General features: G+C 39.9%; 2 protein-coding genes across 4 annotated transcripts in view; one reads left to right on the top strand and one right to left on the bottom strand.

Annotated features, from left to right (window-relative positions):
- The window catches only part of elavl4 (ELAV like neuron-specific RNA binding protein 4), a 69,558-nt gene extending 67,346 nt beyond the window's left edge, over positions 1-2,212 (bottom strand). For 2 of the 3 annotated variants that reach the window (XM_064935378.1, XM_064935379.1), the window contains exons 1-2: positions 1,712-2,212; positions 1,012-1,143 (exon numbers count right to left, since the gene is read on the bottom strand). In XM_064935378.1, coding sequence (XP_064791450.1) covers positions 1,012-1,143; positions 1,712-1,759 — 180 coding nt within the window. In that variant the 5' untranslated portion in view covers positions 1,760-2,212. The remainder of the gene's footprint in view (positions 1-1,011; positions 1,144-1,711) is intronic. The other variant, XM_064935380.1, reaches the window with a different exon arrangement.
- A 5,092-nt stretch (positions 2,213-7,304) lies between these two features.
- agbl4 (AGBL carboxypeptidase 4) overlaps positions 7,305-14,877 on the top strand; it is a 426,805-nt gene continuing 419,232 nt past the window's right edge. The window contains exons 1-2 of the mRNA XM_064935374.1: positions 7,305-7,373; positions 13,847-13,969. Of these exons, the coding sequence (XP_064791446.1) occupies positions 7,331-7,373; positions 13,847-13,969 (166 nt within the window). The 5' untranslated portion in view covers positions 7,305-7,330. The remainder of the gene's footprint in view (positions 7,374-13,846; positions 13,970-14,877) is intronic.

Here is a 14,877-nt window from a genome sequence, read left to right as displayed (position 1 = left end):
AGTTTCATGTAGATGTAATGCACCAAGTAAGGGATTTTCTCTCAACGTTTTTCAGTGAGGGTTTTCTCATGTCTCTCTTCCCCTTGAACTACACTACATTATAAACAGCACATACTGTAGACTCACGTTCTAACAATAACGAGGAAGACTGGAATAAATGATCTCAAAGACCAGACTTAATGTAGGTACATTGCTGCCTCCTCTTCTCATTACGCACATAATTTAACTGTTAATATAGCGTTATGGTTTAACTTCAGGTTGACTTAGTTGCCACTAAAAGCCACCATCTTCATTACATAAAGAAATCAGATCGGTACCCTGTCTAAACAAATGTTAGAAAAAGTAAAACAATTGAACTACACTATATCCATACTATTCTGTCCATACAGAGCATCAGGTATTAAAGATAACATTTATATTTTACAGTATTTCATAATTGTAGCAAGGTTTCATTGTTCTTGCAGTAACCCTGTGTTTCTATGTTGCCGCACATCACATCTGGCAGTTATGAGTGTCAACATGGTGAATGTAGTAACGTACCCAACCCCACACTTTTCAATGAAAAACTATTACCTGACGCCATATTACATACTCATTTACATATTCTAATTTGATCTGTTTCAGATGTAAAAAATGTTTTTAAATAAATTGTTTACAAATATTGCAGTAACTATGTCCATGCACATAACGGATAAGCTTACACACATACAAAATTCACATAAAGATGCTGGCATTGGCAAACTACGCACACAGTGAGGCTGCTACACTGAATTCATACACACTGAAAATTCACTCTGCCGCTCTTACTCCCAAGATAACGGACTGATTGACAGAGGGTTAAATAAGGCAAAGTAGGCGGATATTTTTGAGCACACACAAGCATGTAAATAGCTGCTAATACAATTCCTGGGGATAGTCCTAAATTGATCTATTCTCTACTGCTCTCTCTCACTTTGTCTTTTGTCTCCTGTTAGTGTTTTAAGAGTGAGATATTTCTGTCTATCCTCTTACCAAAATTGACCTGGACCCCATCTGGGTGGATGGGAGATCCCTGGGAAATAGCGGCGAGAGCCTCTCAGGGACGGAGCCGTCAGCAGTGGCTAGTCCCGAGAGCTGGGGGTACCGCACCATCATCTTGAGATGCTGCTCACAGAGTGCACGCTCACACACAGATAGAGAGAGGGGGAGAGGGAGAGAAAGGAAGAACAGAAACGGAAGGTAGGAAGGACAGAAACAGAATGGCAAAGGATAGCGGGAGTGAGGAGACGAAAGAAGAGAGAGGGGGGAAGAGGAGGGCAATCACAGTACACTATGCACTCACACACAAGCTTGTGTGTATATGCACACACACAAGCACACAATCATACACTCATACACATATGTACGTTCACACATTTTGAGCCCAAGATGGGCGATTCCTCAAGCAAGCTTAGCATTGATAGCTACCTTGCTTTGGGTAAATTAGGGGAAATAAAACAGCCAGCCGCCTAGCATCCCATTTGTTACTGCAAGCAAGAATGAGTGAGAAGCGTAGTGATCCTTTTCTACTGCCAACCATCAAGCTTGGATAATAGGCTAAGCATTAATCAACCCTTCGTCTTTACACTTAAACCATGAGCACAGAAATGCACACACACTATAATACACAACACAGAATGGTAGGCAGCACATACACTGGGGAGGTGAGAAGAAACAAAGACAATTTCTTTACCTCATTGCTCAACAAAGCAGCGTTGAGAGTTCGGCTGATTTCGAACATCTTGTAGACAATGCTTTTTTCGTCCTTTTCTTATTTTCTAAGGGCTCTCCTTCAGTTATTGTCTCCCTCTTTCTACTGGAAATGGGAGTCAGTCCCAGGAAAAAAACAAATAAAAAATAAATTAATTAAAAAACAGGGGGAAAAAAATCCTCTATAATATCTGTTTAGTGTCAGATTTTTGTCCACTTTTCCCCCTTTTTTGGTACACCTCTGGTGTATGTGGCGCTTGTGCCCAGGGTCTCGGCACACGACTGAAGAGTCAATATTTTTTTTATCTCCCCAGTCAGCACATTAAAACAAGCAGTCGGGCTGGCGGGCTTGTTCCCTTATCTGTCCACCGCACACTCGCTCACACAATGCGCTCCGATCCTCACACTGCTCTCTAGCAGATTAGTTTGTCCCAAAACATAGCTCTTAGTTTAAACTCCCTCTCTCTCGCCCTTTCTCTCCCTCTCTCTCTCATTCCATCTCTCTGTGTCGCTCTCTCCTCCCCCCAACTCGCTTGCTCACGCTCTCATGCAGGCAGCTACAGTTCACTTTGCTACCACAAGGTGGGAAGACTGTTCTCACAACAGCGACGCCACCACATCTGCCTGTTCTCTTGGTTTCCTGTATGTGTATAAGACATGAGACACAGGGATCAGGCCCATTCCTTCTCCTTTTCTGCCTAGTCCTCATCTCAATAGGACCACTTAATAGCAGGATGATGGAACACCACCATAAATATACTATTGTGTATTCAGTGTATTCCTTTTCAGCATGACAAGTAAAAAATAGCCACATAAAACATGAACATTGGTGTGAGACATGCTATTTGTGATACAGTCACCTGTACCGTCTCTCTTGAGTCAGATTCTTTGGGTTCCTGGGATACTACAATTACTATGTAAAAGCATGTTTATACAACCCAATTATGACAGTAATTCCAGTGTTACTACAGAGAAACATAATATAATTTCCTGTAGATGTATTTCTACTGAATATAATAAACTGTGATACCGTTCATCAGTTTGGTTTGACTTCATCTTAAAATAGTGAAAAAGTGTCAGTACCTCCACAAGCAGCATGGCTTGTCTGTCTCCAGTGCACTCACTGTATGTACTTTTTTTTGCCAGGCCCCAGGAGAGGACTGTGGCCAGTTAATAGCAGCCCATTGACACCAGACCATCTGCTGGTTTGGACCACAGCCAGGAGAGGACAGAGTCACTGCAAGCAGAGAAGAGAGACAGTCTGCAATTCTCTCCTAATGCTGTTAATGTTGTGCATTTGAACGTGTGATGATGTGTATACTTGCATGGATATGTAAAAGTTAGTTAGAAGGCGAGAGAGTAAGAATATGGCTGAAATCGTACATACCTAGAGAACAGCTGAGACCATACAGCACTAGTCAATAATACAACTACTAGGTGTTTTTTTTCTATCATGGCCTTATTCTTACATTTACCTCACAAAGGCTGTTACCATGTACAACTGGCTTCTCAAGACAGTCTCTCTGGGGACAGCCAGGCCACCTGTACTCTGGGATGAGCTGTCACTTGAATCATCCAGTCTGAGGGTTGATTTCTCTGTCAGCTGCCTTTCAAGCCCTCTTCTCTGACCCGCTCAGTCCCAAGTCTCTTGATTGCTGTCGCCATAGTGATGGTCTCTTATGCCGCCTGCTCTTTCCAGTCCCCCATGTCCTGTCTTTTGATTTTGCATGACATCCTTTTCGTTGATGGTGCTTTATATGTTGGAAGTCCCTACATGGTCAAACTAAAAAGGGTTTCCCTGTACCAACACTGTATATGAAAATACATGGTGTTCCACAGGAAAAGACAGACTAGAAGCAATCACTAAGAGAAGTTGTTTTTTAAAATCATTTCAGTCATGCTATAAATACAAATATTTAAAAATAGTAGCATTGAAAGGAGCATTTGAAAATATATCTACCCTTTCCCTGAGGGTTTTCTGTTTTCCTGTTCTGCTATGAGCAGTGTGGAATGGTCTCCTCAAAACATGATCACTAACAACCCATATCAAAAATAGGCATGGAATATCAATGACTGTACAAATACTTTTGTTTCTCGTCTCACAGTAATTTCATTGAACATCAGTCCCAAAATAAATCCAGCACCATGGAGCCCATTAATTGGTTAGAGTTAAGGGATGACATGCCATGAAGGACAGCTATTCAATTTTCTGGAAATATTGCACAGCACTGTTCTTTATAATTTAAGAAATAATAATGCCACCCTAGTTGTTTAGCTGCCTGTAGCTATCAAATATGATCACAGGGACAACAATCATTGCCCTCCTCCCAGCCTTATTTATTTGTTCCTGTTACACAAAGCTTATAACTTGAAAATAAGCAACAGAAAGTCTATATGCCTGGAGTCATATGGTCATTCATTTGATCCAGCTAATCAGGTGTGGCGGTAATAATGGAAAGCAATTGGCTTAATGACATATGCTCCAATTATCTAGAAAGCCTCTAGCCCAATAATGGACTAAACGAGCCTAACGTAACCATATAGTCCAAGAAATGTCCATCATCTCGAAGCAAATTGGCTCTGGCAGCCAAAACAGCTAAATACTCCATCTAAACATGAATCAATTCTCAATTGCGGTACGGTTCTAGAAAAAGAATGCACTATACTTTAATTTCACAAATGCAAAATATACACTTACACTGTTTTAACTGGTTTCAACACAGTTGCAGCTGACCGTGTGTATACAGTGCCTTGCGAAAGTATTCGCCCCCCTTGAACTTTGCGACCTTTTGCCACATTTCAGGCTTCAAACATAAAGATATAAAACTGTATTTTTTTGTGAAGAATCAACAAGTGGGACACAATCATGAAGTGGAACGACATTTATTGGATATTTCAAACTTTTTTAACAAATCAAAAACTGAAAAATTGGGCGTGCAAAATTATTCAGCCCCCTTAAGTTAATACTTTGTAGCGCCACCTTTTGCTGCGATTACAGCTGTAAGTCGCTTGGGGTATGTCTCTATCAGTTTTGCACATCGAGAGACTGACATTTTTTCCCATTCCTCCTTGCAAAACAGCTCGAGCTCAGTGAGGTTGGATGGAGAGCATTTGTGAACAGCAGTTTTCAGTTCTTTCCACAGATTCTCGATTGGATTCAGGTCTGGACTTTAACTTGGCCATTCTAACACCTGGATATGTTTATTTTTTAAATATTCCATTGTAGATTTTGCTTTATGTTTTGGATCATTGTCTTGTTGGAAGACAAATCTCCGTCCCAGTCTCAGGTCTTTTGCAGACTCCATCAGGTTTTATTCCAGAATGGTCCTGTATTTGGCTCCATCCATCTTCCCATCAATTTTAACCATCTTCCCTGTCCCTGCTGAAGAAAAGCAGGCCCAAACCATGATGCTGCCACCACCATGTTTGACAGTGGGGATGGTGAGTTCAGGGTGATGAGCTGTGTTGCTTTTACGCCAAACATAACGTTTTGCACTGTTGCCAAAAAGTTCAATTTTGGTTTCATCTGACCAGAGCACCTTCTCTCACATGTTTGGTGTGTCTCCCAGGTGGCTTGTGGCAAACTTTAAACAACACTTTTTATGGATATCTTTAAGAAATGGCTTTCTTCTTGCCACTCTTCCATAAAGGCCAGATTTGTGCAATATACGACTGATTGTTGTCCTATGGACAGAGTCTCCCACCTCAGCTGTAGATCTCTGCAGTTCATCCAGAGTGATCATGGGCCTCTTGGCTGCATCTCTGATCAGTCTTCTCCTTGTATGAGCTGAAAGTTTAGAGGGACGGCCAGGTCTTGGTAGATTTGCAGTGATCTGATACTCCTTCCATTTCAATATTATCGCTTGCACAGTGCTCCTTGGGATGTTTAAAGCTTGGGAAATCTTTTTGTATCCAAATCCGGCTTTAAACTTCTTCACAACAGTATATCGGACCTGCCTGGTGTGTTCCTTGTTCTTCATGATGCTCTCTGCGCTTTTAACGGACCTCTGAGACTATCACAGTGCAGGTGCAATTATACGGAGACTTGATTACACACAGGTGGATTGTATTTATCATCATTAGTCATTTAGGTCAACATTGGATCATTCAGAGATCCTCACTGAACTTCTGGAGAGAGTTTGCTGCACTGAAAGTAAAGGGGCTGAATAATATTGCACGCCCAATTTTTCAGTTTTTGATTTGTTAAAAAAGTTTGAAATATCCAATAAATGTCTTTCCACTTCATGATTGTGTCCCACTTGTTGTTGATTCTTCACAAAAAAATACAGTTTTATATCTTTATGTTTGAAGCCTGAAATGTGGCAAAAGGTTGCAAAGTTCAAGGGGGCTGAATACTTTCGCAAGGCACTGTATATACATATATTTTTTTTAAATAAATGTATTTCTTGCTGATATAAAATACAAGTTGCTTGTTTCCAAAACTGTACAGCAAGCGATGCGTGTTAACGTTTATAGCAAGTGTCAGGCCTCTTAACAAAACTCTCCTAACCAGAAGATAGTCCTACTATCGTCAATAGGCGCTAAAGGTAATTCGCATTTATGAATGGGATAGAAATCCTCATGCTTTAAAGCTGCAATATGTAACTTTTTGGTGACATAAATGTGAGTTATAAGTCTGTCACTCAATGAAAGCAAGTTTAAGAAGCGGTAGATCTGTTCTATGTGCACTATTTCTATGGTTTCCATGCTTAAGTTTTGTTTTGGCTTCTTTTACTTTTGTACACCAGCTTCAATCAGCTGAAAATGAAGAAAAAAAATGTGGTTAAGGAAAATATATTTCACAGCGGGTTAGATGGTACAATGATACTTTACACTATACTTACATATCACAATCTGAAATTAGGCAAACTATTAGAAATTTTTGCAGCCAGGAAATGGAGCGATTTCTGCATAGGACATATTTTATCAATCTGTAGATAATTTAGGGCCATTGGCAACAGCGAGACATTGCATTTCTAAAATCACAATCAAAAATCATGCTATTATAAAGTTCTCATCTGAGAACAGGTCAGGGGTGAGTTTATACCGTTTTACATGTTTCATTAGTAATTAGAGTCCCAGGGGAAATACTGACCCAAATTATGGTTCTTACCCTTTCACAGTAAACTACTACTCATTTGACCATCATTCTTATAAATGGATAATATGTTCAGGTCTTTTTAGTTGACACCATGTGTATACATGCGTTGGGTAAATAATATAGAGTTCTACATTTTGAAAGAGATTTCTTTAATTTATCTTAAAATGTACTGCTCTTCTTGCACCTGCTTTTGACTTGCTTAGGGCAACCCCAATGGGTCGTCACAAAGTTATAAACTCCACGCATTTCTATCATTTATCTTCTTAAAATTAAATTGTAAATCTAACCAAGCTACTAACCCTTATGCCTAACCCTAACCTTAAATGCAGACCACAAAGCAAATAGTTGTTGTAGGCTTGAAACCAATTTGACTTTGTGGCTGAGGAATCTGACTGTGGAAGCTAGTGGAAACCACCCAACTCCCTCCCACCTGTCCTTATCCCTAGACTGCGTTGCCGTGGCAACACTCAGCCAGCGTTGTGCGCTGGTGTGTTGTGCAAAATGGAAAGGAAGATGGAGGAGAACATGAGAGACGTCGACGTTGGTGTGTAAATAGTAGTGCTACCTACCTTCTATAGTACCTATATTCAAGTGCATGAGAGTGCATAGCAGGTTGCTGCACATTTAGTTATGAATGAGTCTGGACTGCTGCATCAATCACCTAGACCGACACAACATCGTTTGTAAACATCACTTTGCTAGTTAGCTAAGTAAGCTTGTTACTAGCTAACGACCTTATTTTGATAGGTAACGTTAACCTTCTAGTTAGCTAGCTACTAATTTAGCTACCTGATATAAATAAGCTAGTAGCATGAACATGTTCAGCAAATTGAAGTGTTTGCCGTAAACACTCTGCCTGGACAGACTACTTGCTATGCATCTAATGTGCGGGATTTGCTCTGTGACTGAGTTTAGCAGCTAACGTTAGCTAGTGCTAGCTCTGGTCCAGAGCGTCGTTCTACTGTACTCTCAACCGAACGACGCCCAGAACCAGAGCGAGCAAATACTAGCTGCCTCTTGCAGCAACTGGCTGTGGCAAGTAGCTGTGTTAGACACAAGAAGTAGTGGTTCCCTATATATCTATGGTAATAGCATGGCTGTGGCTACACGTCATTGTGAGGGTTTTAATTAGGTGTGCTTTGCTTTATAAACTGGCCATGCTTATTATTATTTCGCTGGAATCTCTAATACCAAAACCGTAAACACCATAACAACTTTAACCTTTAACTGGCACACCAATAAAACATTTTATCTGAAAAATGATTGTTATGCAAAATATGTGTGTTTAGTCACAATATAGGTTTATTTGACAATGTAAAACACAATACAACCACACATGTGGATAATGCATTTAAAATCATTGAGGATGACACAAAACTTTGAAAACGTATTTTCATTGTGGTCTTCTTAAATAAATGTTTAAAACATTTACAAACAACATAGTAGGCCTAGGCTTCACAGTAGACCTAGCCTAATAAGCATACACCTTTAAAACATAAAACAAAGGACAGGACGACATTGTCATAAACATAGGGTATTACTCCCTCAATATATCCACGATCTCAGGCTCCTAAACTGAGTTAGATTATGGTTTGATGATGGTGATGCCAGATATAGGCTAGAAATTAATAATTTTTGTGTGCATGACATTGATAGAAACTTAAACTTTGATAGATAATGCATCGCAAACATCTCAACCAGCAGGTTGAGTTTCCCAATTAAAGTAAACACATTTTGTATTGGAATTTGCATAGATTTTTTAAATCATCAAAAACAGGATACATTCATTTACATCTTGTCTGCTTAATTTACTTATAATGGAAGATGGGCCTAGTTAAATGAGGACTGATGATTTGAATAAATATGATACATGTAAATGAATGCGTTTACAGTTCATATGCTTAGAATAACAATAACATTTCATGTACTGAATGATGTTATAAAACATATTGAAGATAACAGGCAGGCAGTTAATAATGATCCCATAATAATATTTTTCTATTGTCCAAAATCATATCTAGCATTGGCTTAGTATGGCGGCGCACAATTGGCCCAGCGTCGTCCGGGTTAGGGTTTGGCTGGGGTAGGTGGTCACTGTAAATAAGAATTTGTTCTTAACCCTTTAACAGGCAGCTAATTTTGCCATATTTTATAATCTCAACCAATGCCACTTCGTAAAATGTCATGTGGTTTTCATTATCGGACTCCCATATATTTTTAGAACACCCATCCAAAGATGGTTGAAAATCAGGAAGTGAACATACCCCAACCAGAGGCCATGGATTACTGGGAACATTCACACTGAACTAAAGGGTAGAGCTGCTGCTTTCAAGGTGTGGGACTCTAACCCGGAAGCGTACAAGAAATACCGCTATGCCCTGCGACGAACCATCAAACAGGGAAAGCGTCAATACAGGGCTAAGATTGAATCATACTACACCGGCTCCGACGCTCGTCGCAAGGGGCAGGGATTGCAAACTATTACAGACTACAAAGGGAAGCACAGCCATGAGCTGCCCAGTGACACAAGCCTTCCAGACGAGCTAAATCGCTTCGAGGCAAGCAACACTGAGGCATGCATGAGAGCATCAGCTGTTCCGGACGACTGTGTGATCATGCTCTCCGTAGTCAACGTGAGTAAGACCTTTAAACAGGTCAACATACACAAGGCTGCGGGGCCAGACAGATTACCAGTACGTGTGCTCCGGGCATGTGCTGACCAACTGGCAGGTGTTTTCACTTACATTTTCAACATGTCCCTGATTGAGTCTGTAATACCAACATGTTTCAAGCAGACCACCATAGTCCCTGTGCCCAAGAACACAAAGGCAACCTGTCTAAATGACTACAGACCCGTAGCACTCACGTCCGTAGCCATGAAGTGCTTGGAAAGGCTGGTGGTGGCTCACATCAACACCGTTATCCCAGAAACCCTAGACCTACTCCAATTTGCATACCACCCAAACAGATCCACAGATGATGCAATCTCTATTGCACTCCACACTGCCCTTTCTCACCTGGACAAAAGGAACACCTATGTGAGAATGCTATTCATTGACTACAGCTCAGTGTTCAACACAATAGTACCCTCAAAGCTCATCACTAAGCTAAGGAACCTGGGACTTAACACCTCCCTCTGCAACTGGATCCTGGACCTCCTGACGGGCCGCCCCCAGGTGGTGAGGGTAGGTAGCAACACATATGCCACGCTGATCCTCAACACTGGAGCTCCCCAGGGGTGCCTGCTCAGTCCCCTCCTGTACTCCCTGTTCACCCGCGACTGCATGGCCAGGCACAACACCATCATTAAGTTTGCAAATGACACAACAGTGGTAGGCATGATCACCGACAACGACGAGACAGCCTATAGGGAGGACATCAGAGTCCTGGCCGGGTGGTGCCAGAATAACAACCTATCCCTCAACGTAACCAAGACTAAGGAGATGATTGTGGACTACAGGAAAAGGAGGACCGAGCACGCCCCCATTCTCCTCGACGGGGCTGTAGTGGAGTAGGTTGGGAGCTTTAAGTTCCTTGGTGTCCACATCAACAACAAACTATCATGGTCCAAACACACCAAGTCAGTCGTGAAGAGGGCACGACAAAGCCTATTCACTCTCAGGAAACTAAAAAGATTTGGCATGAGTCCTGAGATCTTCAAAAGGTTCTACAGCTGCAACATTGAGAGCATCCTGACCGGTTGCATCACTGCCTGGTACGGCAATTGCTCGGCCTCCGACCGCAAGGCACTTCAGAGGGTAGTGCGTACGGCCCAGTACATCACTGGGGCAAAGCTGCCTGCCCTCCAGGACCTCTATACCAGGCAGTATCAGAGGAAGGCCCTACAAATTGTCAAAGACCCCAGCCACCCCCAGTTCTATACCACCCCTCCTTTTCACTGCTGCTACTTCTGTTTAACATATATGCATAGTCACTTTAACTATACATTCATGTACATACTACCTCAATTGGCCCAACCAACCAGTGCTTCCGCACATTGGCTAACCAGGCTATCTGCATTGAGTCCCACCACCCGCCAACCCCTCTTTTTACGCTGCTGCTACTCTCTGTTCATCATATATGCATAGTCACTTTAACCATACCTACATGTACATACTACATCAATAAGCCTGACTAATCGGTGTCTGTATATAGCCTTGCTACTGTTATTTTCAAATGCCTTTTTACTGTTGTTTTATTTCTTTACTTACCTACACACACACACACACCTTTTTTTCGCACTATTGGTTAGAGCCTGTAAGTAAGCATTTCACTGTAAGGTCAACACCTGTTGTATTCGGCGCACGTGACAAATAAACTTTGATTTGATTTGAATGTGTGCAAAACCGAACCTAATTTACAATTTTTTTTTTTTACTAATTGTGTATAAAATAGGAAATTACAAGGTTGTAAAATGTTGTTGACTTCTAAGACATCATTTGATAATGAAGAAATTACTAATAAGTTTTATAATTTTACAAACTCTTGAAAAATATGCTCTCCCAGGCAGTTGAGTTACCTATTAATGGAATACTATTTTTTTTTTTAAAGTGTTTAATTTAACTAGGCAAATCAGTTAAAACATGGCGACTGGTACTGGAACTGTTGCTTTGATACTACTTGTACTTTTCACACTACAACCACGTTTGTATTAATCCCAATGCATTTCAGGGGCCATAGAATTGAATGGGCAAAAATTCTGTCTAGTCTTCAACCGTTTCAGCTAGAAACGCCATTCAAACTCTAAAACGAGCAGACCAATCTGGAATAGTGTTCTTGTATTCAGCTTTTTATACTATTACCTCATAAACTATAAAATGTATTGTATCCCCGTTCAGTTCAATGGTGGAATGCAGGCTTTTTAATTAAAAAAAATATATTTTACCTTTATTTAACTAGGCAAGTCAGTTAAGAACAAATTCTTATTTTCAATGACAGCCTAGGAACAGTGGGCTTTAACTGCCTGTTCAGGGGCAGAATGACAGACCTTGTCAGCTCTGGGTTTTGAACTTGCAAATTCTGGTTACTAGTCCAACGCTCTAACCACTAGGCTACCCTGCCGCCCCAACACTCTAAACTTAAAAACTTAAAAACACCTAATGATGACATAGCACTCACTCGAGCCTACTATACAAGCCCATAATCAGTGGTGGAAAAAGTACACAATTGTTATACTTAAGTAAAAGTAAAGATACCTTAATGGAAAATGACTCAAGTAAAAGTGATACTACTCATTTAAAAGTGTATGGTTTTAAGTGTACTTAAGTACAGTGGTGGAAAACATACTCAATTGTCATACTTGTGAAAAAGTAATAAGTAAAAGTAAATGCTATACATGAAATTCATTATATTAAGCAAACCAGACGGCACACCTTTCTTGTTTTTAAAATTTTAACACTCAGACATAATTTATAAACGCATAGTTTGTGTTTAGTTAGTCCGCTAGAGCTGAGGCAGTAGGGAAGACAACCCGTTATATTAATAGGTGCGTGAATTGGACCATATTTCTGTCCTGCCTGAGCATTCGAAATGACAAGTACTTTTGGGTGTAAGGGAAAAGGTATGGGAGTAAAAAGTACATATTGTCTTTAGGAATGTAGTGGAGGTATAGTTGTCCAAAATATAAATAGTACAGGGCCCGGTTGCATAAAACACCTGAAGTTAATTTTCCCCTCATCTTTCCCTTAAAGTTTTCTTAACTGTAAGTCACTTGCACAAAACATTTTAAGCTGAATGTCCCCCTTAAATTAAGTGCAAAAGTTAAGGGTGCTCATGAGGTCTCTTAACTGCTTAATTCAGTATGGATATCAGTGTAAACATCATTTGTGGAGGTGAATGTTGCTTTCATCAGCCTTGTTTACAAAAGGAAAACATCAACCAACTGGGTACTTAGCTAAACATTGGAAGGTGCAAAATCCATGGCTACAAATTTGGTTTATTTTCTTCTGAAGCAATTTTGTTATCCTGTGTTGATTGTGGAAGTTTTGCTATCTAACAAAATAAATGTGATCACTTTGAAGAGACATTTAGTCAGTGAATCATGCCAGATACTCTTTCTGCCATGCATGCCCTCAAACTATGGTGAAAGCCCTAAAGTATGGCCTTAAGAGAAACACTTAAGATATGTTATGCAACCAGGCCCAGATATCCCACAAAAACTACTTAAGTAGTACTTTAAAGTATATTTTACTTAAGTACTTTACACCACTGACTATAACGACTCCACACCTACAAAGCACCCAAAAATAGGTCACTATAACTAACACATAGCCTTTGAAAACCCTATTAATACCATTGCTGTCACTACTACTATATCACAACCATAAATACTTCAAGACTAGCAAGCACATCACACCACATTTAAATGTCCTTTTCTAGTCTACAATTACAAGACCTGAGTTCATAGAGTTAAATCCTAATATACATGTGTAGGTTAACATGCACGACATATTAGCTACCTAGAATGTACTGTAATTAAATGCAACACTATCAGGGACCCTTGATAATTATTCATGCATTATCTGCAGGTAAAGGACAGTTTGTTTCACTCCAAATAGCATAGGCTGTTTAACCACCTGCTTTAGCACCTGTCAAAAAAGCAGGCCAAGCACTTGTTAGACCTGGCTATATCTTTTAAAGGTTGTGAAGTTTTAGCTAGTAACACCATTTGTTTACAATAGTGAAATCTCTGAACACACCAAAATAAATAATTTCACGCCTTTTTGTTGTCTTGAGGTTTTTATTTAGTTCTAATACAATACAAGTAGATATATTTCTGCAAGGTGACCTCAGTTAAGGCTTTGCCAACAGCATGCCTTACTTACTATGCATAAGGCAGGCAAGCCACATTTGATGCACGAAAGAAATCTTGTCATACTGTATCTACTTCTGATAAGGCACAAAGTGTGAAAATATTAATATGATATTAACCGCATGTGATATCCTTAGAATGGTGGGGTGTTTAATAGATATTAGTTCAGATTAAGTTGTTTGACAAGTGATATGTGGTTGTCCTAGGCAGTGAAGCTGGAGGAGAGGATGCCTTAGTGGGCAATGTGAACAAGCTGATGGTGACTCCACCAGGATACACAGGAGTTCCACGGAAAGGCCACCTTGTCTTTGATGCTTGCTTCGAGAGTGGTAAGTACAAACTGTAATGAGGTGTAATATCACAATTTAAACTACTGTAACATTTGATACATTTATCACAATATTTGTAAATACATCCACAGACTAGGTTTATCTACACTAATTAGGCTAACTTAGAATTTCCTTTACCTAGCTTAAGTAGTTATAGGCTATGTAATTCTATTTTGATCACAAAACAATCCAGTGTTATTAAGTGATCATTCTATGATGATATTATTGTCATCCCTCAATTTAAAAAGGGCAGTATAAGACTTAGGCTATAGTAAATAATGAATATAATGTAGGCTATGCCTGCTGGTGCAAGGCAGGTTGACAGGTAATTCATCACTATATATCACATTTCTGGGTACTGTATTACATTTTCAGCCAATTTATTTTCTTGTTTACTAATATACAGGAAGACCCACATGCACCCAAACAGGTTGTTTTGTAGTGCGATCCTCTGATCCTCCTTTACAGATCTCATATACTTCAGTTACGAAACCATTTTATTTCCTTAGATATATTTCTGTGATTTGAATTGCATCCTATCGAAGCATTGAAATTATATTAAATATTGCCTATTAATACAAGCAGAATATTCTATACAACTAGGCCTAAATAATTTCTTTGATTGTGTCTTTTAATGGTTAATTAGCTATAGAAAAGGGTAACAAAAAAATGTAAAGGTTCTAAGTGAGTCACTGCTCTTTTACCTTGTCCATCTTCCTAGTTGAAGACTGTAATTAAACAAGTTAATATGTTCCAGAATGCTTTGTAAATGGCCTTTGTTTTGAACTTTTCAACCAAATGAATGGCACTGCAATGAAAATAAAGTGCTTTCCTCTGTGACAAGGTCAAGTGGGCAGCAAAGAGAGTGACTCTGGGCTGGAGTGACAGTGAATCAGTGGGCCAGTGGA

The sequence above is a fragment of the Oncorhynchus masou genome, chromosome 24 (genome assembly GCF_036934945.1).
Source record: "Oncorhynchus masou masou isolate Uvic2021 chromosome 24, UVic_Omas_1.1, whole genome shotgun sequence".
Classification (NCBI taxonomy): Eukaryota; Metazoa; Chordata; class Actinopteri; order Salmoniformes; family Salmonidae; genus Oncorhynchus; species Oncorhynchus masou.
Note: the sequence above shows the minus strand (reverse complement) of the source record. Positions and strands in the feature narration are given on the sequence as shown.